Source organism: Stegastes partitus, unplaced genomic scaffold, assembly GCF_000690725.1.
Source record: "Stegastes partitus isolate 25-593 unplaced genomic scaffold, Stegastes_partitus-1.0.2 Scaffold820, whole genome shotgun sequence".
NCBI lineage: Eukaryota > Metazoa > Chordata > Actinopteri > Pomacentridae > Stegastes > Stegastes partitus.
Window position 1 is genome coordinate 51,714 of NW_007578551.1, and position 26,274 is coordinate 77,987.

Here is a 26,274-nt window from a genome sequence, read left to right on the forward strand (position 1 = left end):
TGAACGTTCTCAACTGAATATTTTTGCACCTTTCTGCACACTGTAAACATTTCTATGACTTTTTATTACTTCTAATTGCTTGTTTTGGCTCCACTTGCTGTTTATTTGGCCTGAAACACTTTGTTCCTGTTTAAATCTTTTTATCCTTTAAAAAATCCCTACTTGTCAGCATGTACTGCATTAACCCAAATCTCCAGCAGATTCCTCCTGTGTGAGAACTGCTTGATTCTGATTCATGTGATGAACTTTGCAGAGACAGTTTGAGGTACTTTCCCTCTGACTGCTCCAGAGCCGACCAGCGTTATTGATGGTTGAATGGTGGCGGCGTGTAAGTGGAACCTCCTGCAGCTCGGCTCTCCTGTGAGGGAGCTTGTGAATGATCTCTTCCTCCCCCCCCTCAGGAGCTGGGACAAAGTTTACTCTCCGCCCTCGAACCTCCAGCCAATCATCTCTAAATATTCAAATGAGCCACACATAAAGATGACTTGGAGCCTGCAACTGTGACAGACCATAAGAAAGTTCAGTCTCCAGCCACAGCTCCTCACCACTGTGTGACCGCTGACTGAAGCCTTCCGGTGGATTTACAACCACAACTTTTTATTTTAAATCCAGGATTTTAAAGAAATTTTTAATAATATGGGAAAAGAAAATATTTGCTTTTTGACAGTTTGGATAATTTTGGGAAACATTTTTGGAACTTTTTCTTCAGACCCTGAAACAACCACCTCAGTTTTTGGTAAGAAAAGACCTAAAAATGCTCCTTGATTTACTGAGATGCAGAGTTTTAGGGTGTGTTTTTATGGAGACGCAGCTCTGATGAAGTAAACATATGTGCAAGCAGGTTAATTAATGCAGGATGTTCCGGGTTGACCGAGAATAACCCCGTGAAAAGAGTTCAGGTCTGCAGGTCTGCATCCCATTTCACAGCATTCAGCAGCTCCATGTGTGCATGAAGCAGCTTCAAGCCTTTTGTCTGAACACACAATAGCACTGAGAAACAGAGAATTTTAAAAGCTCATTTCATCACATTTTTATTACATTATTTTCTAAACATCAATAGAAAAACACACCAATATCTAACGTTTAGTCAGAAACACATTTTAATGGCCTTTCCCAGATTTTTTAGGCTTGTTTTGATGATTTTAGGCTGCAGAGTTTTTTCTCTTAAAGAACCGGATTGTGCAACTTTTTCAGAATCCAGTTTGAATAAAAGTCGCTCAACTCTGCTGTGAGGAAGTCCAGCTTTTTAAACAATATCTTCAGTCTTTGTGGAAGTTGAGCTGGTAGAAAATCAGAGGAGACAAAAGGGGGCGACACTGTCATGCTTTATGTCCCGGCTGGTTCTCTGGTGGAAAAGCAACAAGGTGGATGAAGAAGTTTGTTCTTTGGTCTTGTGCGTGTGCATTTTTGATGAAGCAGAACATCAAGCTGCTCTGTTATTGGTTTACACCTGCATAAAACCGGGACCTGTACTAATTCTGCTGCTGAATGCACTCCTGCATTTGTGATTTTACCACAATAATCCACCTCTGTTTGTGTTTCAACAGTAAACTCCACGGTCACGGCCACTCCGCTGCCCACCACCACCGAATGGATCACCAACTACACTGACATCGTGTCCAAGTTCTCCCTGCGCACTCTGGAAATCCCAGATGATGACATGTGCTACATCGTGGCCGGGAGGCCCGAAACCATCAAAGAGTGTGAATTCAATCCAGAGACGCAGACCTTCATCATAATTCACGGCTGGACGGTACGTCACAATAAACACGCTGTATTTCTTCTATAATTACAGTAAAAAATCATATCAGAGTCAGGCTTCTCCACCCCCAGCTGGAATAAAACTGTCCAGTGATATGATGGATAAACCTGAAATACTCAAAGAATGTTGGGAGAAGTCCAAACTGATTACAGTCTCTAAAATATGCTGAGAAGATTATGACAATGACTATGTTTTTAAGAGGAACCAGGCCGAGGAGGCAGAGCTGCAAACAGTTCATGCATCTTCTCCTATAATGTGATTTAAAGTCAGTCATGCAGCAAAATGTGAACCTGATGATGCCTTGGCTGCTCTCCAGCACCAGGACACAGAAGGAGGTCTAAGGCCGGATAAATCACGCCACCCTGCAGCTGACCACAGACCTGTGTGTGACCCCGAGTGTGTGTGTGTTTGTGTGTTATTCAGGTAACGGGGATGTTTGAGAGCTGGGTGCCCAAACTGGTGTCGGCTCTGCACGAGCGCGTTCCCACTGCCAACGTGATCGTGGTGGACTGGCTGACCCGGGCCAACCAGCACTACCCGACCTCGGCAGCCTACACCAAACTGGTCGGCCGCGACGTCGCCAAGTTTGTGACCTGGTTGCAGGTGAGTGGAGGAGAATCCCAGCTGGTCTGCAGCCAGTGAACGCTGGATCTGTCACAAACAAGAGGATTCTGCTTTTTTACAACCAAATTATCTAAACAGTGTCTTGTTCTGGCAGAGAAATGAGAGAAATGTCTGAAGTGAGTTGCTCATGATGTAATGCTTTGTGCCCAGCGGTGCTGCTGCGGATATGTTTCCCTACTGGTTATGATTTTAAACGCCTATAAAGGCGTTTTATGGCCGCGTCTGTGGCTCACAGCAGCCTCTCTTTACAAGGCTCACTATTTAGTTGAGCGCAGGTTTTGTTTGAACCACTTCAAGGCACAAAGGGGCACAAAGGGCCATTGGCATGGGTAATGCTCTCATGTGTTTGTCCTTTGTTTACGTGACTTCCCAAGTTTAAAGCTTGCAAAGCATAAAATTACACAAAATAATCCTTGTTTTGGATAAAGTCCAAAACTCCCTTCAGATTTAACAGAGTGCTGCAGAGCTCTGCCAGGTACAGCACACTGTTAGCTGTAATCCCTCCAGCCAGTCTGCAGGATTCTCTTTAAACTGTTTTAAGGCGTGTAATACGTCTTTCTGACACATTTCATGCGTCTCATCGCCCTCAGAAAGAGCTGCAGCTGCCGTGGGAGAGGCTTCATCTGCTGGGCTACAGTCTGGGAGCACATGTGGCTGGAATTGCCGGAGATCTCACTGATCATAAAATCAGCAGGATCACAGGTGAGATACCATCAACTTCACTCATGGATCATCATCATCTGCTTTTATTGTAGATCTAACAGTACGATGTTCTTATTGGCTGATTCTTGCAGCAAAGTAGACAAACCTGCCTGTTACAGTTCAGATGGAGTCACGTGTCGACGCTGTAAATGCTTTGACCTGCTGTTAAATACTTTTAAGTTCGTCTCAGACCTGATGCATGTAAACATACCATAATATACGGGCACTTTTCTCTGCAGCCCTGCTCCTGAAAACAGCCACCAGTGAAACATAATCTGTTGGCTGTTGCATTCCAGGGCTGCATTGTGCTGCATGTGTGCACGCAGCCAGTCGGTGCCAGTTAGCGGGTCCAATCCCCGTATTTGTCACTATGAACTTTATCCAGCTTTGAAATCTCTCTGACCTGCTTAGAATGATGGTGAGAGCCCGTTAAGAGCCCACGATCAGCTTGTTGCAGAGCTGCACGAGGCAGACAAACGCTGAAGCAAACACACGCTGAGCTGTTTTATGACTAAATCAGTCCGTAGAGGTGATTCTGCTGCTGCGTCCTCAGTGCTCAGGGTGGCCACAATTAGCTAAAACAAGCCCTCTGTTTGTCTGTCACCTCCCCAGGTCTGGACCCTGCCGGTCCCACCTTCGAGCACGCAGACGAGCAGAGCACTCTGAGCCGAGGCGATGCCCAGTTCGTGGACGTCCTGCACACCAACACCAGGGGCTCCCCGGACCGCAGCATCGGCATCCAGAGACCAGTGGGCCACATCGACATCTACCCCAACGGAGGCACCTTCCAGCCGGGCTGCGACATCCAGAACACCCTGCTGGGGATTGCCTCAGCTGGCATCAAGGGCCTCCAAAGTATGTTGGCTCGAGATACGCTTTGATTTGAATACTGCAAACTCACAGTCAAAGTCCACACTGCAACCAAACGACCAGCAACTTGGTATTTCTCATTAAACCGCACGGTTACGTAACTTTAAGCTGAAGCACCACGGAGTGCATGTAGTGACACATGCTCTCATCTGCACTTGTCCTTTGTTAACCATAAATATACATCTCAGCTCACTTCAATGTGAAACATCTGCATCAACAGCGTCGTAAATCATCGAGATAAGTTCCTATAACTTTACATGGTGTCAACACACTGCGACTCCATTCAAGCTTCAGGGCTGCATTTAAACTATGTTTGCCTGCAGTCATAACACAGACACAGTGCGTCACAGAGATTAAAGTCCTGCGTGATGTTTTGCCGCTTGTGTTTTAACCGTGCAATGCAGAACCAAGCGAGAGCTGCCCTCTGGGTCGGCGTTCGGACGCCATGTGTAGAAAATGTAAAGACACAGACACGAGGAAGTGATTTTTCACGGTTCGTCATCTGAGAGGTTTGCTTTCTGTGCTGCAGACATGGACCAGCTCGTGAAATGTTCCCACGAGCGCTCCATCCACCTGTTCATCGACTCTCTGCTGAACACCCAGCAGCAGAGCATGGCCTACCGCTGCACCTCCAAGGAGGCCTTCAACAAGGGACTGTGCCTCAGCTGCAGGAAGAACCGGTGCAACACGCTCGGCTACAACATCAACAAGATCCGCACGGCCCGCAGCGCCAAGATGTACCTCAAGACTCGCGAAATGATGCCGTACAAAGGTAAATGTCAAGGAAAATTCATAAAGAGAATCTGGTATCTGTCAGGGAAAAGTACAGGTGGTGCTCCTTGCAGTGCAAGAAACAGACATGAAACACACCAAACTACTGCAGAAAAATCTGTCTGGATTTATGTGCTTTACCAGGGATTACTGGGAGTTGAGCTAATTCATGTGCATACCTAATTAAAGTAATCCTTAGTGTGCGAGCTAACGCTTAATGTCAGCACACATGTACAACAAGTAGCCGGAGGTCACGAGAAGAGGAGGTCATGGGTATTTTGGTGGCTGGAGGGTATGCTGAGGTAACCCGACCCCGCTGCATGTGATTCACCAGCAGTGGAAAAATGTTTTCTGCAGAACGATGCTATTTGACAGAATGCGAAAGATGTTGTTTAAAGATGTTAAAGATGCAGGAGCAGGTATAATATCTGAGGGTGAAGTCAGCGAGCAGGAATCTGTGTGTAAACACAGCTTTGTAGGAGTCACATGAAGACAGGGAACGATCAAGGTTACATAAAGGTTCTTACAGAGTTTTAGAACTTTAAGTCGTGTTACGAGAGTTGTTGGGAACTCTGACAGAGGTTGTGTAAAGTGTGTAAAATGGTGTTTCCGCAGTTTTCCACTACCAAGTGAAGGCACATTTCTTCAGCAAAGATCCGCTGAGCTTCAGGGAGCAGCCGATGAAGATTTCACTGTACGGAACCCACGGAGAGAAGGAGGGCATCTCGTTTGTCCTGTACGTACACATTTAACTGTTCTTTTAAACCACAGCCGTGCATGTGTAGATCACAAGAAACAGTAAACAGGTGATCCACAACAGTGTTCTGCAACCACCTGGTTCTAAATAAGGAGCATCAAGTCCCTCGTGTGGACCTCGTATCACTTCTGATAACACGCTCACATGCCGGAGATGCCTTCACGGCTGACGTTTCTCCTTCTCTGAACCCTGCAGACCGGTCCTGGACGGTAACTCCACTCTGTCCTTCCTCATCACCACCGACGTGGACATCGGGGACCTGATGATCGTGAAGCTGCGCTGGGAGAACGACGCCATCATCAGCTGGTCCAGCTGGTGGGGCAGCAGCCAGTTCCACATCCGGAAACTTCGCATCAAGTCTGGGGAGACTCAGTCCAAGTAGGTTCTCAGTCGACACAGAAAAGACAGTCTGTGGCGGTGAAAAGCCTGACAGCATCTAAAAGAATGGTTGTTTTTCTCTGTTTGGTTTCAGGGTGATCTTCAGTGCAAAGGAAGGAGAGTTCACCTACCTTGTCAGGGGAGGAGAAGATGCAGTCTTTGTCAAGTCAAAAGAAGACAACATGAACCGTAAAGAAAAACTGTAAGTCGCTCTGAAACGTTTTCTCGTTTAGATAAAATCCTTCAGTTGTTGGTATCACCCAGACACGAGCTGTGAATGTACAGAGACGTGTAGAGAACTCCAACATCTCCGACCTTTTATTGTTTCTGCAACACACAAACTCATCTTGTCTTTTCATATCTGATATGAAGCTGGAACATAACAAGAGATAAAAGATGAGGCACGATTAGAGCTGAATAATTAGACACATTTTTTGATCAACTTAATCAATTATTTTACACAAAAGTTAAATATACATATTGCTATGATACATCCATCAAATTTAAATTTACATTATGTTCTAGATCTCACACAGTTTCTTCCAGTGACTGTAAGAATCCAACACGGAGCCTGTGTGTCCTGTGTTAACGGAGGCAGAAACTCTCACATTAATATTAATAACTCATGTTAATAACTTTATTTACACAGGTCCTTTAAAGGTGCTTTTGACAAAAGTCAGAAAAAAAAGACAACATTACAACATGAAGCCTTTCAGGCCAAAAAAGTTGAAAAGCAAAACCCTTAAATGAAATGAAACGAAAAATACTTTATTTATCCCAGAAGAGAAATTCAATGATAAACGATACAAAATGCAAAATACAGAATCTCAGTATAACTGAATGAATAAAATAAACACAAATTAATTCAAATAACATATTAAAAGCACCAAAAATGTCAAAATATCCAGAAGTGATTTAGATAAAACTTTGATTTTGCAGCTTTATCTGCTCAGCTACGGGGTCCTGATGTCAGAAACATGGTGAACTTTAGATTTGGAAAAGTCAGAAGGGTCCAACCTGAGGCTCAAAGGCTGCATCTGGCCCATTCCTGTTTCTATTATGTAGGTTAAATGTGAGCAATTAAATTAATTCTAAAATAAACAGGGAACCAGTGGATCAGGGGTGTCCAATCCTGGTGCTTGAGAGCCCCGATCCAGCATGTTTTAGATGTTTCCAACACACCTGATTCAGATGATCAGCTCATCATCAAGCTCTGCAGAAGCCTGATAACGATCCTGATCATGTGAATCAGGTGTGTTGGAAGAGGGAAACATCTAAAACATGCAGGATAGGGGCTCTCGAGGACCAGGATTGGGCACATCAGGTGTTAGAACCAGCAGGAACCCGAGCTGCTGACTTCTGACTGACTTTACTTTCTCTTCTTTCCAGGATGCACAAGCTGAAAACACAGGGGAGTCTGTTCGGCCAGAACGACGCTTGAAGTTGCACTTGAACAGCCGTCATGCACATCGTCCATCTCTACATCCTCCGCAGCCAAAGATGGAAGCAAACACTGGGAAAGCCTTCTGCAAACGACTGGACCCGTAATGAACGCTGTGCTTTTTTTCTTCCTCTTTTTTTCTTCCCGCCTCGACTCCCAGTGCAACCAACACAACCTCATCCCTCACGTCTCTGCAATCTCTGCTGCTGAAAAAAAGTCGCCGGCTTCTGTTGTTTTTTTGATGATGTGCGCCCTTTTTTTTATTATACACTTTGAGTAGCTTTTGCTGCTTTGTAATCATTGTTTATGCTTTTGTATCCTCTACATACTGTTTATACCGATATATTTTGAAGCGATGTGTTTTCTGTGCCTATGTGAGCTTGGATTATGTTAATGTATAAATGATTCAGAGTGACAGGCATATGTCAGGCACATCTTTGTTTTTTGTTTTTTAAATGTGCAACATGATCATTTTTGTGCCCAATCTTTACTTAACCACTAATTGCCAACAATCGACAGGGACCAAAGAAGCATTTTACTATCTACTGAATGGACAAACACAGCGGTCTTTGTAAATACCTTAATCAGTATTTTCTTAAATATGAGTTATGTGCTAATATGTGATCTCTGGAAGCCTTGGTTGTTCTTTGATTGCGTTTGGTTATTGTGTCACAGGTCACTTTAAAAAGGCTCTCTGTCCCCTGCAGCCGTTTAGATGTTTAGGTCATTGAGATTGCGTTCCAGTCGGGAACTGCATTCTTTAGTTTTTTGTCATGACAATGAACTTTTTTAAATGTTCCAGTGCTCCTTTAACAGTTCCATGAATGATCGACAGCGTCTCACCTGAAACAGTTTACCTCACTGAACAAGCTCAGTCCTCAAAAAGCCCTTTTATTACACTGAGAGGTCAAACAAAAAAAAAAAAACAGCATTCAAGCCTTTGTAATTTGTGTTGGACTGACCTACATGATAGCCATAATACATCTCATTGTATTTATTGATTGTACATTTATATATTTGTATATGAAGCTGTAATATATTTTGGCAGGCTTCTCTTGTCGTCTGTATTTTTATAAGTGAAAGCGTTTCGTGTTTTTATGCACCAGGCTTTGGAGGGATCGATCAAATTGGCCTCCATGCCGGCTGCGTGGACTTTTGTGAACTGAAACGCAGTGCACTGTCTGAAGAAAGAGCCCAGGATGTTTTAATAAAGAGATAAACCCAATATGGCGACATTCCTCTCTGCTCGAGTTGCTTTTCAATACAAACACTGAAATCATCATGACTGTGGAGCTGTGTTGGAGTTGCTGCTCTGACAGCTGTGAACAAAAGTTTACATGCACTTGTAAGGACCATGTATATAATAAGTTTGACTCCTTTCTATGATGAAGCATCTTTATCACAAAAACAATCACTTTGGTTCTTTCATAGATTTATTATTAGTCTTCTGGAAATATGACAAAATCTGCAGGGTCATAAACATACATTCAGCAACTAGAATGATCAGTTTGAGTGAAGCACAAAGTCGTGTTAATCAAACTTTCTCAGTGGACTCTTAACTTCTTGTGAGTGATTACGATTGATGACAGCTGCTGACTCCTCTGAGCTCATTTAATACGCTGATTAGATTCAGCCACAAACAGCTCAGTTCAGATCTGAAAAAGTAAATCAAGCCAAAAAAAAAGCAAACTGTCACTTGGAGGCATTTCAAAGCAGCTACAGATCCCATAATGATCAGTGCAAACAATTACTTGTACGCATAAAGTGCAGGTACAGCTGTATCACTGCTACAATCAGGAAGAAAACACAAAGCATCTGCTGCAGCTGAGAGACAATTGATCAGGATGGTCAAGAATAAAACAAGCGTCACCACAACGCAGGTCTGCAATGAATCAGAAGCTACAGAAACACATGTGTCAGTGTGATTTACATAATAATAATAATACATTTTATTTATAGAGCGCTTTTCACAAACTCAAAGACGCTTTACATGTTAAAAATAAAAACAAAACAAATAGAAAAAAAAGCAAATACAAGTATACAGAATAAGTCAAACTAAAGAAAACAGAACAAACAGTTGGAAAAGCAAAAGAAAATAAATAAAAATAAAATAAATAAAAACAAATACATACATACATAGTTAATGTTGTGTAGATAATGTGATGTGTGTAGATTAGTGAGGTGACAGGTTGAAAGCAGTGCATCAACGTGAGCTGAGAGGCTGCAGCACACGAAGGAAGCCCTTCATCTAAAAGTAGCTCCTGAAAGCTCGACTGAAGTTTCTGGTGACACTTTGCTCCTGCACATGGACAAAGAAAAGGCCTCCTGGAGGAACGTTTTGTGGCCAGATGAAACAAAAATGTGACTCATCTACACTAAATCAGCGCATTGCACCTTGAGCTACATGTGAGATACAGCCCGAATGATGTTAATGTGGTGATCTGAGTTTTTGTGTGTTTTTTGATAAGTGTGTGATAGTGCATATCTGTGTGTGTTGGGGGCTGCAAGTCGTTTCAGGCTGGGCGGGGCTTCTGGACGGGACAGGACGCATTCGCTCTCTGCCACACCTGAAGCTCGTCGTTAATCAGCTCTGGATAAAGCCTGCCTCCACCTGTGCTCCAGTGGATTGTTCCTCCTCCGAGTGGTAACAAGCCAGCCAGTTGTCTTTGGAACTGTTTGCTAAGAGAAGTCTCGTTTTGTTCTAATTGTGCTTTTGTCTGCATTGATATCAAAGCCTCCCCGTCGGAGGGCCCAGCCTTCTGCAGCCAAGCTCCAGCCACAGCAGCTCTGTGTCCCGGTCCCTTTGGAAACCTCTCCTGGAAAACCCTCCCTCACTCAGCAAACCTCACATGCTTCCTGGTGTCCACCGTTTTCCCCACAGCCACCAATAAATCCTTTTTGCTTCAGACAGAACCCCTCTGTTGCATTTTTGGATCCTGCCCAGACTGAAATCTTAACAGTTAACACATGATAACGTATTGATTTGGGGTTTATTACTTAAAGTTAGTTGTTTCCTACATGCAGGTAACATAATATTACAGAGAGTAATAATATTACATTGCATATCACTGTCAAACACCGTCAGCGTGCATGAGCAGTAACACAAGAAAGAAGCTGCAGACATCACGTGTGCGCCGTGAGCAATGTGTCACCGCCAACCAGTCCTGTCCCGTGATTTACGTCACATGGTAGCAACATGCCGCTTTTTAGCCGCAATGCGACTGATTTCATGCAGATGGGTCACAAATGGAGTTATTTGGCCACAATGACAAGATGTTTGGGTGGTGAGAAGGTGAGGCCTTTAACCCAAAGAACACCAAACCTACCATCAAGCATGGGGGTGGCAGCATCATGATCTGGGCTGCTTTGGCTCCAGTACACAAAGTAAATGAAATAATGAAGACTGAGGATTACCTCCAAATTCTTAAGAAAAAATCAAAAATCATCAGGCAGAAGGCTCGGTCTTGGATGCAGTTACAATTACCCCACATCAGCAGTAGTAAGGAAAGGACTAAATCAGGCTAGATGTGAGGTTTTAGACGGGTCTTCCCAAAGTCCTGTCTTAAACCTCATCGAGAACCTGTGTGCTGAGATGACGAAGCAAATCTGTGCCAGAAAACAAATTTAGTAGGAGTCACTGGAAAATCAAAGCCACCGTGATAGATGTGGTTTTCATGAGCGTAAGGATGCGTTTGTCCACAGCTGTACCTGCACAACTGTTCATTCCTGTACACTGGTTTCACAGTGCAGCAGATCTGAATCCAAAAGAACAGTTTTGGGATGCGGTAGAACAACATATGAACGTGCAACTGACAAATCTGCAGAAATCATGTCAACATGGAGCAGAATGTCAAAGAGAGGCGTCCAGCAGCGTGTGGACATCCAGAACTGAGGCTGATCTGAGAGTACAGGGAGGTCATCTCCAGTATTCGTTTGCTTTTCCATCTAAAGTGAGCGTATTTCTGTGTCTTATTGCCCCATATAGTAGGTCTCGAACTTATCACAGCGAGGATGCAAAACAAGTCCTGATCGTAGATCCGTACATTGTGTAACATTGGACCAGTTCCCATTTTTGATTTGTTTATGCTCTTACACAAATATGAAGGCTGATGTTACTGAACATTTTGTCCTGTCCTTTACCATATATGACGAATAAATTGAATAGAATTTATTAAATATGAGAGAAAACACATGCAGGACTACACCTCCTGGAAGGAGAGTTTTATGAAGTCATAAACAACTGCAGAGTCGTGTTCTGAAGCGGGCGTATTTCAATAAAAACCCCAAATACAAGTACAAAATCACATGTGAGAAAACCCGCAATGCTCAGCTTGATACCAACACATGTATTTAAAGGCACCCTGTGGTATTTTATTTCATTCACACACAATGTTTCCCACCAGAACACAGAGTACAGCATGTCTCCTCCAGGTCTGAGAAACGTCTTTGTGTTCTGTTGGTACATCATCACAACCCTTCAACGTATTATTTACATTCTATTATCACATGAACGTTTCTTCATTCTAATGTAAAACATGTATTTTATTTGGTTAACCAGTGCTGAGCCACTCCGATGTCACTGTGATCTGGTTCCATTGTTAAAGTTCTTCTACTAATGGATGGACTGTTCTCACATTCGTAGTCCTCAGAGGATGAATCTTTGGTAATGATAGCATACCAGTGGCAGGATTTAAAATCAGCAGACTACTCTTATTGACACATCCCAGTGGCCTCAGTTAAACTGTACTGTCGATAACTATAGATTACAGAATCAGAACCAGAGGAAGTCACAGGTGTCTCAATCACTCGTCTCCTCGTTGCAGAGTCGCTTATGCATGAGCCTTGTTCCTCACATTTTCTAACGATGGATTAAATCGTCCTCTAAATGATATTTAGTGGCTTCCAAACATCCTTGAATCAATCCCCTGATTATTCCTCAAATGTTCTCCTGTCACACTTTAGAATAAACCTCCCTGGTGACGGGTGACTTCATGCTGTTGAACCTGAACCACGGGGCGGCTGTGGCAGAGCGGGTCGGTCAGTGATCGGAAGGTCGGCGGTTCGATTCCGTCCTGTAACCTGCGTCATGGTCGTTGTGTCTTTGGGCAAGACACCTACCCCACCCTGCCTGGTGTGAATGTGTATGAATGGATTGTTGAGGTGGTGGTAGGAGGGCAGAATGGCAGCCAGGCCTCTGTCAGTCTGCCCCGGGGCAGCTGTGGCTACAACCGGAGCTACCACCACCGGGATGGATGTGTGAATGAATAACTGACAGCATGAAGCGACTTTGAGTGTCTAGAAAAGCACTATACTAATCTAATCAATTATCATTAAATATAAATGATAATAAAGTTACAGTAAAGTTAAAACTTTAGCCCTCGGCTCATGGTTTCTAAATTAATTAGTCGTAACGTCATAAGTTTTTTTTTGTTAAACATTAGCTAACATTTATGTTGCTGCTAAAGTCAAAACAACTTCAAACTTTAAAGATGAAGTTCATACACGTATAGAGGAAGTTTGTACGTCATTGAAATGACTCATGAGGCAACCTGGGGAAGATTTACGTTTAGTTTTATACGAACAAAGCTGAAGTCTGTTATGATGTTTGTTCACTTAACTCTCATTCTTGTGTATGAACTATATCAATGTTCAATATATGCAGATATTTTAACAGAAAACAAACAGTATTTTTAGGAGGAGCATCTTTTTCCTGGTTTACAGCTGAACAACTCTGTATTTTATGTCCACAGTCGGTATAATGATGCACTAATTCTCCTACACAAGAGACTCAATAATGGATGTAATTAGGTGTTAAAGAAACATGTGTACGTCTCTACAATCAGTCAGAGGTGTGAGGGAACATTTCTGCATATCAGATATTAACAAAAATCCAATATCGTGCATCACTACTATCAATTACTTGTATGCTAACGACAGTCTGAGCCTGCATCCTGCACAAAGCTCAGGCTGATGAAGGACGTCTAAACTACACTTTGTGATTCCATGAAGCTGCAGGTTTATGAGTGAAAACACAGCATTTCCTGCCTCCCAGAGGTCATGAGCCTGACACCTTAAGCAGGTTGTTATTGATCTTACGTGGCTCCCTTGTGGCTTATAGCCACGCTGACAGCTGTGCAGACCTCAGCCTCCATGTTTTAACAGTACAAGATTATAACTGGTTGTTATCACTAAGCCAGCTTTGCAAAAAATTCACAACACATTACGTAACGCATAACCAATGCATAGTGAGATAAAACGTTCTGTATCTGTGATTCCTCGAGTGTGTGGATTAGTTCCAGTGAAACGGATTCCCAGCTGACTGTGGGAGAGGAGGAGAGCCAGGAGAGGCGTTGAGCAACAGTCGGTCTGGATAAAGTTAATATAGAGACCTAATGGCAACAGGCTCGTGTTGCAATCTCAGAAATCTTATTTTTTAGATTATTCTGGTGGTTTGGAGCCTCGAGGGCCAATCTGACCCTCAGCTGACTCCACGTTTCACGTGTTTGTAATTATTCTGTTTTTAAAAGTGGGAGACTGAGACAAGCTTCTCACATCTGTCAGTTTATTCTTCTGATCCTCAAAGAACTAACTTACTATTAGTAAAGATACAGATTTGTGATGATTATGTGCAGCCAGTATTTCTTTGTTTTTTATGGTCATCCTGTAAATTAAATAGATTATTTTTTTCTGTGATTTTATCTGTGAAAATTACAGTTAAAAATGGTTAAAAACATTCTTTATTTTTTACAGGACACTTGCACAGGAGCAAAGTAAAGCTACCAGTAAGAAAACAGTCAAAACATGTGTGTCACTGTCGTCAGTGGAAACACGTCCTCATGACTTTGTGTTGTTGGAAGAAAAAAAAAATGTTGTTGAAGACACAAAGACGACTTTTAACTCGTGAGCATCAACAAGCCTCTGACTTCAGGTTATCGGTCAGTCAAAACAAGACAAAACTGGTGCTCCGAATAACCATAAAATCCCATATGTAGGACTCTGTAAAGTTTTCTGATAACACATCTTCCCAGAAATGTTTTGCTTGGATCAAATCCGTCTCGATCTGCTCTGAGCTTCCAAAGAAACAACTGCATGAAATATATTTTTAAAAAGTGTTTACTTGGGGTCTGAACATGTGCAGCACGTGATCATGTGCCATTCCCAGTCTTGGAAGTACATACAATTTAAAACGTATTGTTGTTTCCAAACTTTGTGGAGGCGTCGCCCTTCTGGAACCAACAGCTCTCTGCTGATTCACTCCTCATCACCTGTTTGCCACCAGAGCCGAGCTTCTCTCCTGCAACGATGAGGAGGAGGAGTGGATCTGAACCGCAGCAGCAGTGGTGGGAAAACAAATGCAGTCAGCGGATTTCGAGGAAAGTGTTGTCATGTTCGTAGAAGAGTAACGGCTTCTGCAGCCATCTGGTCTGCTGTGGGAGCAGAACTCTCCAGCGTGAGTCTGTTAGAAAAAGAGGAAGAGTCGAGGTTCTGTTACACATCGTGGGCGGAACTTCTTTTACAACAACACTGAACTAAAAATTTTATATTGTGCAGAGACCATGGTGCTGTTTTCAGTGACACAAATGTCCAGGTGAACCTGCCTTCACCCTGAGTCAGCTGGGATAGACTCCAGCCCCCCATAGTGAGGATTAAGGTGTAGAGATGATGGATGGATGGATGTATATACAGTTGAAACCAGAAGTTTACATACACTGTATAAAAAGACATATAAACTTTTTTTTCTCACTATCTGACTTTAAATCAAACTTAACGTTTCCTGTTTCAGCTCAGTTAGGATCACCAACATTATTTCTATTTGCTAAACACCAGAATAATGAGAGAGAGAATGTTTTATGACTTTCTTCAGAGTCAGAAGTTTCCATCCATCTCCTCAGTATCTGCTAGCGTTGCCTTTAAACTCTATGACTTGGGTCAAACGTTCCGGGTTTCCTTCCACAAGCTTCTCACAACAGTCTGATGAGTTCTGGCCCATTCCTCCTGACAGAACTGGTGGAACTGGGTCAGGTTTGTTGGTCTCTTTGCTCCACACACCTTCTCAGCTCTGCCCACAAATGTTCTCCAGGATGGAGATCAGGGCCACTCAAAAACATTGACTTTCTTGTCACTTGGTAGTTAATCTGGAGCTATGCTGAGGGTCATTGTCCATCTGAAGACCCATTAGTGTCCAAGCTTTAACTTCCTGCTGATGTCTGGAGATGTTGCTTCAGTATCTCCACATCATGTTCTTTCCTCATGATGCCATCTATTCTGTGAAGTGCACCAGTCCCTCCACAGCATGATGCTGCCACCCCCGTGCTCCACATGTGGGATGGTGTTCTCAGGCTGCAAGCTTCCCCCTTTATCTGGCTCTAGTGGTGGAGCAGGTTGTCCACCGACAGGAAGGTTGGTGGTTTGATTCCTCTCTTGTGCTGAAGTGATCTCGGGCAAAACATTGAACTCCAAGTTGCTCCAAACCCAAGTTTGCTCGGCAGCTCTGCCGCCAATGATGTGGGTGAATGAAAAACACATTGTAAAGCACTTTGTAGAACCTAGCTGCGGTTAAAAAGTGCTGTTTTTGTGTTTGCCATTTACTTAATCAACTGTGAAAATGACCAGGCAAGACAGCTCACTGTTATGTTCAAAAATGTTAACGATGTGACTTTGACAGATATTAATAACTTGGACCCAGTTCCTCAGTTTATATCCAGAGGTTTTTTTTTTTTTTAAATTTAGAACACCTAAACCACATTTCCATTTGGTGTTTATTACATTTAATACACTGGACTCACTCTGGAATCGTCGTGCTATCAGCTCAAGGCGGGTTACGGTGTCAGTATTTAGTGTCATCGTGCAAACTTTACTGTTCAATTGACCCTCGCAGCACCGAGCTCGTAAAGCTTCAACCATCACCTCCTCGGCCTGCTGCCCAGTTTGTCTTGGCATCTCGTGCTGCAGTTTTGGGCAACAAGTCAGCAGCAGTAGAAGCCAACTACTCTTGCCTGAATATGAGCACATAATCTGCAGCTGGCTTGTAACAGCATTCTTACCTTCGCCTGGTTGGTGAGTAAAACGCTCTGTGCAAGAGGTCAGAGGTCAGCGCTGTGAAGTAATGGAAACTAAGAGCTCCACTGCAAGTCAGCAAGAACATTCGTTTTAATGCACGCTGATGCAGATATTGTTAGATGCAGAGCATTAGTTTTCCTAATTTCCTGAACTGTTGAATAAACAGGACGAATTCCAGATGATGAGGCTTTGAGAACATGTGAAGTGGAAACAGTAACAGATGATCTGAATGATGATGCGGGAGCTTTAACACATCATCTGCTTCTGCTCAGAACAAACTCTATCGTGCATCCTGAGCTCTTCACCGACGACGACTCTGTACAGCAGGAGTCTGGTGTGATGTACAAACGGATCTTTTATGGAGAAAATGGGTCAAAAAACACTTTTCCACCATGCAACTGCAAAGCAAGTGGAAAGCTAAAAATAAGAATTTCCTCCCTGGAAGTTCGTTGTTGTTATGATGGAGGATTGCTTGCTTCCTGAAACGTCTGTAGATTCAAGATGAAAACAGCCAAATTTGAGCATTTTTACCAGTTTGCTGCTCTATTGAGAACATATAAACTCCTCTTTGGGCTCGAGAGTAAATATCTGTTATTTGGGTTGATTGTGTTTTGGATTTGTTCTGGTTAATTAGATGATGATGATGATCATCTGCAGGATGTTCGACGCAGTTTAACTGAAACCTCATGTTGAACTGAACAACGTTCCCAACATGTTTGTTTAGTTGAAAGTGAAACCAAATCAGATGAAACGAGGACAATATTATTTGTAAATACGGTGTCTTGATTTGAACTGTGTCGTGTGAGGATGTGGCAGAGTTTAAAGCAAATGACAAAGTTCTCTGAACTTTATCTGAATTTCACATTGTGATTAATACAACATGAAGTGAATAAGAGCTGTTTTGTTTTTTAACATATATTTATTCAGATACTCTGCATCAAACAGCTGACATCCCATGAACAAGCAACTCTTTAATAAAGGAAAAAGGTCTTTAACACAATGCTCTTTTTCAAAATAATGTATTTACAATCCTTAATTTCACAATACCACAGTATAAGTATGATAACACACACACATATATATACATGAAACAAACGAAAGAAAAGAGCCTCAAACCTACAGACAAACTAAAGGAGGGCTGCCAGACAATTAAAAATAAAAAAGATGGCACAAAATGTCTTTCACAATGTGAGCACAGTAATAAGACGATGCCCCATGGGCCAAGTCGTGACCACTAGATTCTCTTTTCCCTCCAAGGCCTCGCTCCAGAAGGTCATTGAAGTCTTTAATTCTTTCTAAGTCTGGTCTGTTTTCTTGGATTAATCTGTCTTGGGAGACCCTAACAGGTGCTATTACCCCCAACAACAAAGCTGCCATGATGACAGGGACAAACAAACCCCTGACTGGTGGTGACTGTTGCTGCAAACAAAGCTCTCAGTCTGCGTTCCAACCCTCACATATGGCCATGAACGCTGGGTAGTGACCTAAGCAGCCACTGAAATGAAGCTCAGTGTGGAGTCGTTGCTCCTCCAAGTATCTGACCAGGCAGCTGGGAGACGACACTCAGCAGACCCCGGAGGATCACATACCTCATCTGGCCTGCGAATGATTCAGGATCCTGCAGGAGAAGTTGGAAAACACTGCTGGGTAACTGGATTTCTGGAATGACCTGCTCATCCTGCTGCCACTGAACTTGAGCCTGGACGAACAGAAGACGATGGATGGAGCCAGGAGACAGCACCTGGTTCCTGAAAGCTGAACATATTTAAAATACCTGCTGGTTGTAGGTTTGTGTCTCGCTCTTTTATTAGCTCTCAGATGCCATGACGAGCATCATACAAGCGGTTTCCTGGGATATGCTCAACAACATGTGTCCTTGTGGCTGCCTGGAAGGTCACTCTCTTCTCGGTGGCTTGTGTTAGTCTGTGCATGACGCTGGTGACCTGCAGCCGGCCTGCAGCACAGACTGACTGTAAACAGTGACGGCCAAGTGGACCAGAGACCTCCGAGCTCCTCACTGATTACAGCCTAAACATACACAGCTTCAAGTGATCCAGTTCCTTAGTTCAATAACACAGTTCATGCTCTGGAACAGCCTCACTGCAGACGGACAACCTTTAAGAAAACTTACATTTCCAGTGTTTTTACTCATCCAACCTCACACACAGTAATTGTTCTTTTACTTACTGTTAATGTTATTCAATTAAAAATATCACCTTTGTTTTTCTGTTCATTTCTTGTGCCTGTTTTCCATCTCCTGTGGTTGCATCATTTTGCATGCAGTGTGCTCCATAAATGAAGTTGTGTTTTTATTATAAAGCCCCTAAAAGCACTGGACACAAGCTTACAACATGCAAACGTGTGCGTAGTGTGTCTGCTGCAGTGTTTTGCTATCGTTTTGCATAAAATTCATTATAATTTAACCACTTTACAAATATGAACTCGCACAACTCTTCCATTAAACTGATTAATGATGGAGGAAACAAACAGTCAACAAATTAATCAAGCTCACAAAAAAGCAATAAAACCACTCCAACATGCAGCACTGATTAACTCCTCATGCTGGGCCTGCTATGTCACACAAACATACGTTGAATAAACGTGAAAGCGCAGAAACTACATTGTGGAGGCTTTAATGAGAGGCTGTGCTGGCAGCTCACTCTGCCCATAAAGCGGTCTAATGATTTACTTTACACATATTTTTCCATTCCCCGCCCGGGGGTCAGCAGCCAATGGCTTGTCAGAAGTTCACAAGTGCTATTTAAGACGCAGCCGGTTCAAGGTGGTTCAGATATCAGCGCAGTGCGCGCAACAGGACGCGCAGGACCGGACTTGGAGGAATAAACGCTGCGAGGCTGCGCTCCGTCAGATCGCTCAGAACTAACTGTAGGAAGACGTTTTTCTGTGGAAGGAATAAGCTGTGAAAGAAATGAAAGCGTGGAAAGTTGTGTTTGTGTACTTGTTGGTGTTGAATGCAGCTGTGCAGCATGTGACGTCCCTGGAAGAAGAACTCGCGGATTCTATTCTGGGTGAGTTTGACTTCATCCACGTTCCGCCTCGACAGCAGCAGAGTTCTGCAGAGTCTCAGGAACATTGTAAAATTTGTGTTGAAGTTTGCTCCTTTTTGTGTGATTTGCTGTTTAGTTTGTACTCTGCCTGCAACACTTACAGTCGATGTAAATGACATGTTATGGGTCACGTGTCCAGAACTGAAGAGCTTCTGTTCTGAGAGACAACATGGACATGTTTGTGTGTCACCATCAGAGAACTAACAGGGAACCTTAGAGACACAAAGCAGTGAAAACATGCAGAAAACAAATGATCTCAACAGAATCTGAGTTGTAAGGTGTGTTTCTGTGTTTTACTGTAAGTCTCCTAAACTGCTCCAGACTTTCTCGGTATGTGAGCGGCTCTAACCTCCAGCCCCCCACCCTGCCAACCAGCACAACCCCCGTTGAGTTGAGTCAGCTGACTGCAGCAGGACCACTGGACCTTTGCAGTTTATAGTCAGTGAGCTGGAAGGAACAAAGCTGGGAAAAACCCTCAAGGGTTTCTGTGGCGCTCAGTTCTGACCAAGTGAACCCCCGTAACCTCAGAGCGCTGATCTCCTCTAAGGTGGAAGCTCATTTACTGAGGGGCCCAGAGGGGCTTATAGCAGCCGGTCGCCCAGTCAGCTAGTCTCAGACCCCCCACCAGAACATCAGATAAGATTTACACATCTGACACACAAACACCGGCCGGAGAGAGGAGCGACCTCTCCTCCACTCTTAAATATTTGTTCTAGAGAGAAATGTGGTGGTAAACCTCGAGCTCATCTGTTGATTCTCTCCATCAGGGAACTTCCTCGACCCTCTCAAAGACTTGTTTGATCACAAGGACGATGGAAACACAACTGTTGCTAAATTCTCCCTCCGCAAACCGTCCCATCCCGACGACGACCTCTGCTACATCACTCCTGGCAAACCGGACTCGCTGGCGGCCTGCACCTTCAACAGCACCGCCAAAACCTTCCTGGTGATCCACGGATGGACGGTGAGCCGAGACTCTCGTTCCTGTTGTGACCTGCCTTTGCTTTCAAACCCCCTCGAGCTCTGTTCACCTAAAAAAAAAACCCTGTGCCTGGTAGAGTTTCACTAAATTCTGGTGCCACCATGTCTTGCCAAACTCACACAACCAATTTTCGTTGACAAGCAACAACATGTTGCCGTCAGAATCGAGGAATTTGACCTGATCTAGATTTCACAATGCAGATGTTCACCTCAGCACCAATGTTGTGTCACGCGCTGACTGTGATGCTCTGACTGTTGTTTGAACAGCTGAGCGGCATGTTTGAGAGCTGGGTGCCGAAGCTGGTGACGGCGCTGTACGAGAGAGAGCAGACGGCCAACGTCATCGTGGTGGACTGGCTCAGCTCGGCTCAGAACCACTACGTGATCGCAGCTCAGAACACCAAAGCGGTGGGCCAGGAGATCGCTCACTTCATCGACTGGATCGAGGTCAGTGGGATCAGACGGCAACATGTTTCACTGTCCAGTTTTTATTTGTCTTTTCATGTAAACACAAACTTAATCCAGGTTTAAAGCATCATCAGTGACTTTTTGAGCCATTATTGGGGTAAATAAACATCAAGAAGTGACTTCTTGGATTCATATCTAGAGAAAACAAAAAGAAAACTTAATTTGGGTTTTATTGTTTATAACAAATCAAAACACTTATTGAAGCTGATTTATTAACCATAAGCCACTTATTTAGTTCAAATTAAAGCAAGAAGCAATAGAAGTTTTTATACCTCAAAAAGACTGATGCAAAATATTCCATTAATTCTTTTACGTTGAGCGTACGGACCCAGTCTTTGTCTAGATTATTGTAAACTAATCTTATTCTGATTCAGAGGTACGTCCGCTAGCAGCTGAACACAGTTTCTGAACTGAAACAGGCTGTTAATCGTGTATATTTAGTTTATCTGTGAAGGATCATATCTGTCAGACTGCTGACTTTAATCATGTTTATTGTGCGTTTTTAAGGAAACCACCAACATGCCTCTTGACAACATCCACCTGATTGGCTACAGCCTCGGGGCTCATGTGGCCGGATTCGCCGGCAGCCATGCAACCAATAAAGTTGGAAGGATAACTGGTAAACGCAGCATTACATGCTATACATCTTAAACGTTCCTAGTAAGTAGCTGTGATCAGGTGTTTGACATACAGGTACAGGTTGCTTCACACTTTGCTCTCTCTATTTGAAGGTCTGGATCCGGCCGGTCCGGACTTTGAGGGCGAACACGCTCACAGACGACTCTCTCCAGACGACGCTCACTTTGTGGACGTCCTTCACACCTTCACACGAGGCTCTCTGGGCCTCAGCATCGGCATCCAGCAGCCCGTCGGCCACGTGGACATCTACCCCAACGGAGGCAGCTTCCAGCCGGGCTGTAACCTCAGAGGCGCTCTGGAGAAGATCGCCAACTTTGGGATATTTGGTAAAAACAACAGAATCATAAAGACTTCTAGTGTCAGTTCAGCCGTTGTTGTCCTGTATTTACAGAATGCAGCAGTTTGCTGTTTGAATTTGGTACAAAGCACTTCTTCTCTTCAAAGATGTCTGAACTAAAAGTCCACTTGATGATGAGTGATATTTTAAACAGGCCTACACCCTGTTGACATAATAATTCATTCTTTGTTGTTTCTGGTATTTTAAACCAACAGTGCAGCCACTATATCAGACAGTTGCACAACAATGTTTTGGTTCCAAACAGTTTGCAATGTCCGTTTTTTACCTTTCGTCACAGTCCAGCAGCTTTAGTAAGTCTGTAGCTGCTTGTCCCAGATTAGCAGTGAATGTTGTTACTGTCAGCTGCACAGTGACCTCATTCACACCGGTCAAGGTTGGATAAAGAATCTGTCTTATTAGCTGACAAGTGAAGTTAATCTCTCTGTAACAAGCCGAGTCAAGGACTGACATATAAACGTTTTATTGCTGCGTTCTTTTAGTTAATTTTCTATCCCTCGTTCCTCCCCAGCCATCACCGATGCAGTGAAGTGCGAACACGAGCGCTCGATCCACCTGTTCATCGACTCCCTGCTGAACGAACAGGAAGCGGCCAAGGCCTACAGGTGTGGCAGCAACGACATGTTCAACCGCGGCATGTGTCTGAGCTGCCGCAAGAGCCGCTGCAACACGGTGGGCTACGACATCAGCAAGGTCCGCAGGCCGCGCAACGTCCAGATGTACACCAAGACACGAGCCTCCATGCCCTTCAGAGGTCAGTGGGCTGCCCTTCACCAACTGTTGCACCATCTTCTTAGCTAATAATATTACAAAAACAAGGTCCAATGATTAATTAAAATGTCTGCAGACGTGATTAAAAAGACTCAGCAGCGTTACAGATCTGGTTGTTCTGGATGCAGAAGTCTGATCATGTGAAGCTTATTTTTGCTAAACCTGCTAAATCTAAACTGGAGCAGTTTCATCACAGCAGCTTACATGTTTATTTTAAGTTTGCTAACTTGTGCACACCGTTGCTGTCTCTTCCAGTTTACCACTATCAGCTGAAGATCCACTTCTCCAGCAAGGTGAACATTTCAGAGATGGAGCCTTCGCTGACCGTCTCCCTGTTTGGAACCAAAGACGAGGCAGAAAACCTGGAGCTTAAGCTGTGAGTGAGCGCTTCACAATCCTTCATAACAGAGAATTACAGCAGCATGACTTGCATCTTGCACGTTATACGAGCGGTTTTGTAACAGTCAAAGAAAACAGCGGGGCACAGAAACCATAAAGCGGAATAAAACCACTCACACGTCGTGAAGTTGGCTCATTCAGGCGTGCGCTTACGTTGCTGTTATATCATGTTTTATGGTGCATATTTTACAAGCCCTAGTTTAGTAAAACGCTCTTTCCGGCTATGTGCAGAGCGCTAACGTTTCTCCATGTTTGTGTCCGGCAGAAAGGAGAAGATTGTGACGAATAAGACGCATTCATTCCTGCTGGTGACAGAAAAAGACATCGGCGACCTGCTGATGCTGAAGTTTAAATGGGAGAACACAAACGGCTGGTCTGCCTCCAACATGCTGAAGATGGTTTCCTCTTGGTGGTCTGGAGACTCAGACGGGGCAAACATGGAGGTCCACAAAATCCGAATCAGAGCCGGCGAGACGCAAAAAAAGTAAGTGGCAAATGCAAATGAAAAAAGCATGTAGTAGGTTCGTAGTAGAAGTGAAAATGTTTAGTCCAACTAGCAAAACGGATCGAGATGTGTGAGTGTGATGTAGGTGTTCCACCACTTTGATTCAGACCAAGCAGCAGCATGTGTCCTCAGAAGAGGAAGACGCTTTTTAAGGACCACAGTTGAACGATGCTTGTTCTTAATTATAATACATTAAAACCAGGTCTTCAGCTGAACAGAAAGCCATCTTTAGTGTGAGTAAGAAACTTTGATATTTTTCAGGCAATATAATAAAGCTTTAATGCAATAAGTCAGTTGACAAAAAGTACTATTTGAGTGGTTTAAACCTTTGAAACCATCTCTCATCAGAAAGTACTATTTCAGTTGAATGAAGCTCTGGAGTACTGTGTGTGGAATAAACCTTTTAAACCATGAGGTGCACACTTTAGCAATTATCCAGTTCGATAGGTGGCGCTGTCGCAACAAACGAGGCTTATACAAGTGCATTCCTACAACTGCGCTCCTGAAAAAACGATCTTCTCTGCTGTCAGCACATAGTATTGATCTCCAGAGTTGAAAAATGTCGCCAGCGCTGAAGTGCAGTTCCCTGAACGGCCACTCGAGGCAGCCTCCAGACACGAGTCAGTCCCCACAGACCTCCATGTTAAAGTGTCCAACTGTACCGCAGACATACATACGCTCATAGACTCCTACAGAAAGCCGTTATGGTTTCTACAGCTGATATTCCTGTTCATGATAACTGAGGAGTGGATTTTAATCTAACTCACTTGCTAAGAAATGTATTAAGGTTAAAAGTTTGAGTGACCAGTGGGTGCTGTTGCAGGACGCTCGTTTAAACACTTCGGCTCATGGTACAGTTCACCAAAGTGTCTTTCTGAAAACATCTGAGGCGAGAAGTAGCTATGCAGGTGCTGAATCTTCGTTTTTGATGGACCTTAAATGTTTGTCAGGAGTTTCCAGAGGAGTCAAGTGGTGGCTGGATGCTCCTGATTTGCATAAAGTAGCCGAGGCCTCAACATGACCCTGCTACCAGATTACACTGCAGGGCTGCTTGCATAGACAATAAATGGGAAGCGTTACAATGAGGGATCCTATGGATGTGTACCATTAGCATTTTAGCATGTTAGCATACCGATGTGAGCTCTGACACACCTGCACTGTTGCTTAACCTGCATACTTCTGACACCATTTATCATTCCTCCACCTGCAGGATGGTGTTCTGTGTAAAAGACCCTGATGCTCAGAACTTAACACAAGAGGTCACGTTCGTTAAATGTAAGGACGCGTGGAGGACGAACTCCAAACAGAAAAGGTGAGTTGGCCTCTGCTGTCTTAACTCTGCTGCTCTGTTGTCGCTAAATTACTGCTAAAGCTGATAAATAACATTGAACTTGTATTTGTCTGTAGAATCTCTCTGGAGAGCCACTGACGTTGAAGAAAAGACACTGTTGAACGCTCTTCTGTCCACTTCAGCACTTACCAGTTAATTTATACACATTTTATACTCCTGTATATTTCTTTTAATATACAAAACCTTTCCCAGCTTGTGTATATATCCACAAAAAGCGTGTTTGTTATTTAAAACCATGTGTATGTGAATAGTGTATCATATTTTGTACAAAGCTGTTTTTATGACACGTAGCTGTAACTTCATTGTCGTACTAAATGGCGTCATCTTTGGTGCACCTTTTTGTTGTTATAAGTCGGCTCAGAGTCTCGCACACTGAGATGTTGGATCGGTACTGACGTCCTATTGTGTAAAATACCTCCAGTTAAGTTTCATGTTTAAAGCAAACCACTGTGAAAGGTGACGTCGTGCAGAAGGCTACCTCTGGAAAAAGAGGGGGACATAATGTTAAATGTGATTTTCTTTAGGTGTTTTAGGCAATAGGGTGCAATGTGTTCACATTTGTCGTGTTATTGATGCGTAACCGAAGCGAGCATTCACCACTGAGGCTCTGGGCAGCGTCCGGGCTGCGGGGCCGGCATCAGTGTGCCTTACTGTAGACAGTCGCCACAAGTAAGCTGTTGCAAGTTTTCTGAACTTCTTTTTTTTTTTTTTCACCTCCAGTGTGCATTAATATTGTTGTTTTACCGAAGCAGCAGAACGCTTTAAACACTTTTGCAGACTTTTTACTGCGACGTCTCTGCAGCAGGACGTGTTACTTTGAAGCTGTCACCTCAAAGAAGTGTCAGATGTTCATGTGATGAGTATGTGATGCTCAGCGTGAGACTGAGAGCACAGCAGTGTTTTTACTGTCGTGTTCTTTGTAAATGCAATTTGTTCTATGCATAAGACTTCTAAAATTCTTATTTTTTGAAGCTAATGCTCATTTAATCCTAATTACATTTCCAGTCCTGTGAGCAATATGTAAACCTCAGCTCTTTAGAGATCGGTACTGTAACCATTGTGACTTCATTTCTACCTACTTTTTTAAAAAGTGGAAATGTTTTGTTTTTGCACTGAAAACGGGAAGTGACTTGTACAGTAAATATATGTAAATACCACAATACAGGTGACAGAATGTGTCGTGTGAAGCACTGTTGGCTCGATATTTTTACCTCTGGATGAATTTAAACTATAAAATGTGCTGTTCTGTAATCCTCTGTACATATGTGTAAATACGTTCCTGTACTGTGTAAATTCTTTAATAAACCAAACCTGCGATCTGAGAGGTCATCTTGAGCCTGACATTTCTGTTATTGACTGTAGAAATGATAAA

General features: G+C 43.5%; 2 protein-coding genes across 2 annotated transcripts; both read left to right on the plus strand.

Moving 5' to 3' along the window:
* Positions 1-504: 504 nt before the first annotated feature.
* On the plus strand, positions 505-8,538 carry lpla (lipoprotein lipase a). The gene is made up of 10 exons (XM_008292590.1): positions 505-736; positions 1,548-1,753; positions 2,186-2,365; positions 2,977-3,088; positions 3,701-3,943; positions 4,488-4,730; positions 5,345-5,465; positions 5,682-5,864; positions 5,959-6,066; positions 7,254-8,538. The coding sequence occupies exons 1-10, from the start codon at positions 637-639 to the stop codon at positions 7,303-7,305; spliced, it is 1,548 nt and encodes a 515-aa protein (XP_008290812.1). The 5' UTR covers positions 505-636; the 3' UTR covers positions 7,306-8,538.
* Positions 8,539-19,160: 10,622 nt separating this feature from the next.
* lpl2a (lipoprotein lipase 2 a) lies at positions 19,161-26,224 on the plus strand. Its single transcript, XM_008292592.1, has 10 exons — positions 19,161-19,394; positions 20,201-20,397; positions 20,682-20,861; positions 21,390-21,501; positions 21,614-21,847; positions 22,388-22,630; positions 22,903-23,023; positions 23,312-23,530; positions 24,762-24,863; positions 24,959-26,224. The coding sequence occupies exons 1-10, from the start codon at positions 19,295-19,297 to the stop codon at positions 24,978-24,980; spliced, it is 1,530 nt and encodes a 509-aa protein (XP_008290814.1). The 5' UTR covers positions 19,161-19,294; the 3' UTR covers positions 24,981-26,224.
* The last annotated feature ends 50 nt before the right edge of the window (positions 26,225-26,274 follow it).

What these genes read in the sequence shown, in the direction of transcription:
- lpl2a (XM_008292592.1), top strand. Translation starts at nt 19,295, where the DNA reads ATGAAAGCGTGGAAAGTTGTGTTTGTGTACTTGTTGGTGTTGAATGCA. An exon ending in ACTTCATCGACTGGATCGAG is followed by an intron (nt 20,862 to 21,389) that starts GTCAGTGGGATC and finishes TGCGTTTTTAAG; the next exon opens with GAAACCACCAACATGCCTCT. An exon ending in GCCGGCGAGACGCAAAAAAA is followed by an intron (nt 23,531 to 24,761) that starts GTAAGTGGCAAA and finishes CTCCACCTGCAG; the next exon opens with GATGGTGTTCTGTGTAAAAG.
- lpla (XM_008292590.1), top strand. Translation starts at nt 637, where the DNA reads ATGGGAAAAGAAAATATTTGCTTTTTGACAGTTTGGATAATTTTGGGA. An exon ending in CGAAATGATGCCGTACAAAG is followed by an intron (nt 4,731 to 5,344) that starts GTAAATGTCAAG and finishes GTGTTTCCGCAG; the next exon opens with TTTTCCACTACCAAGTGAAG. An exon ending in GAGGGCATCTCGTTTGTCCT is followed by an intron (nt 5,466 to 5,681) that starts GTACGTACACAT and finishes TGAACCCTGCAG; the next exon opens with ACCGGTCCTGGACGGTAACT.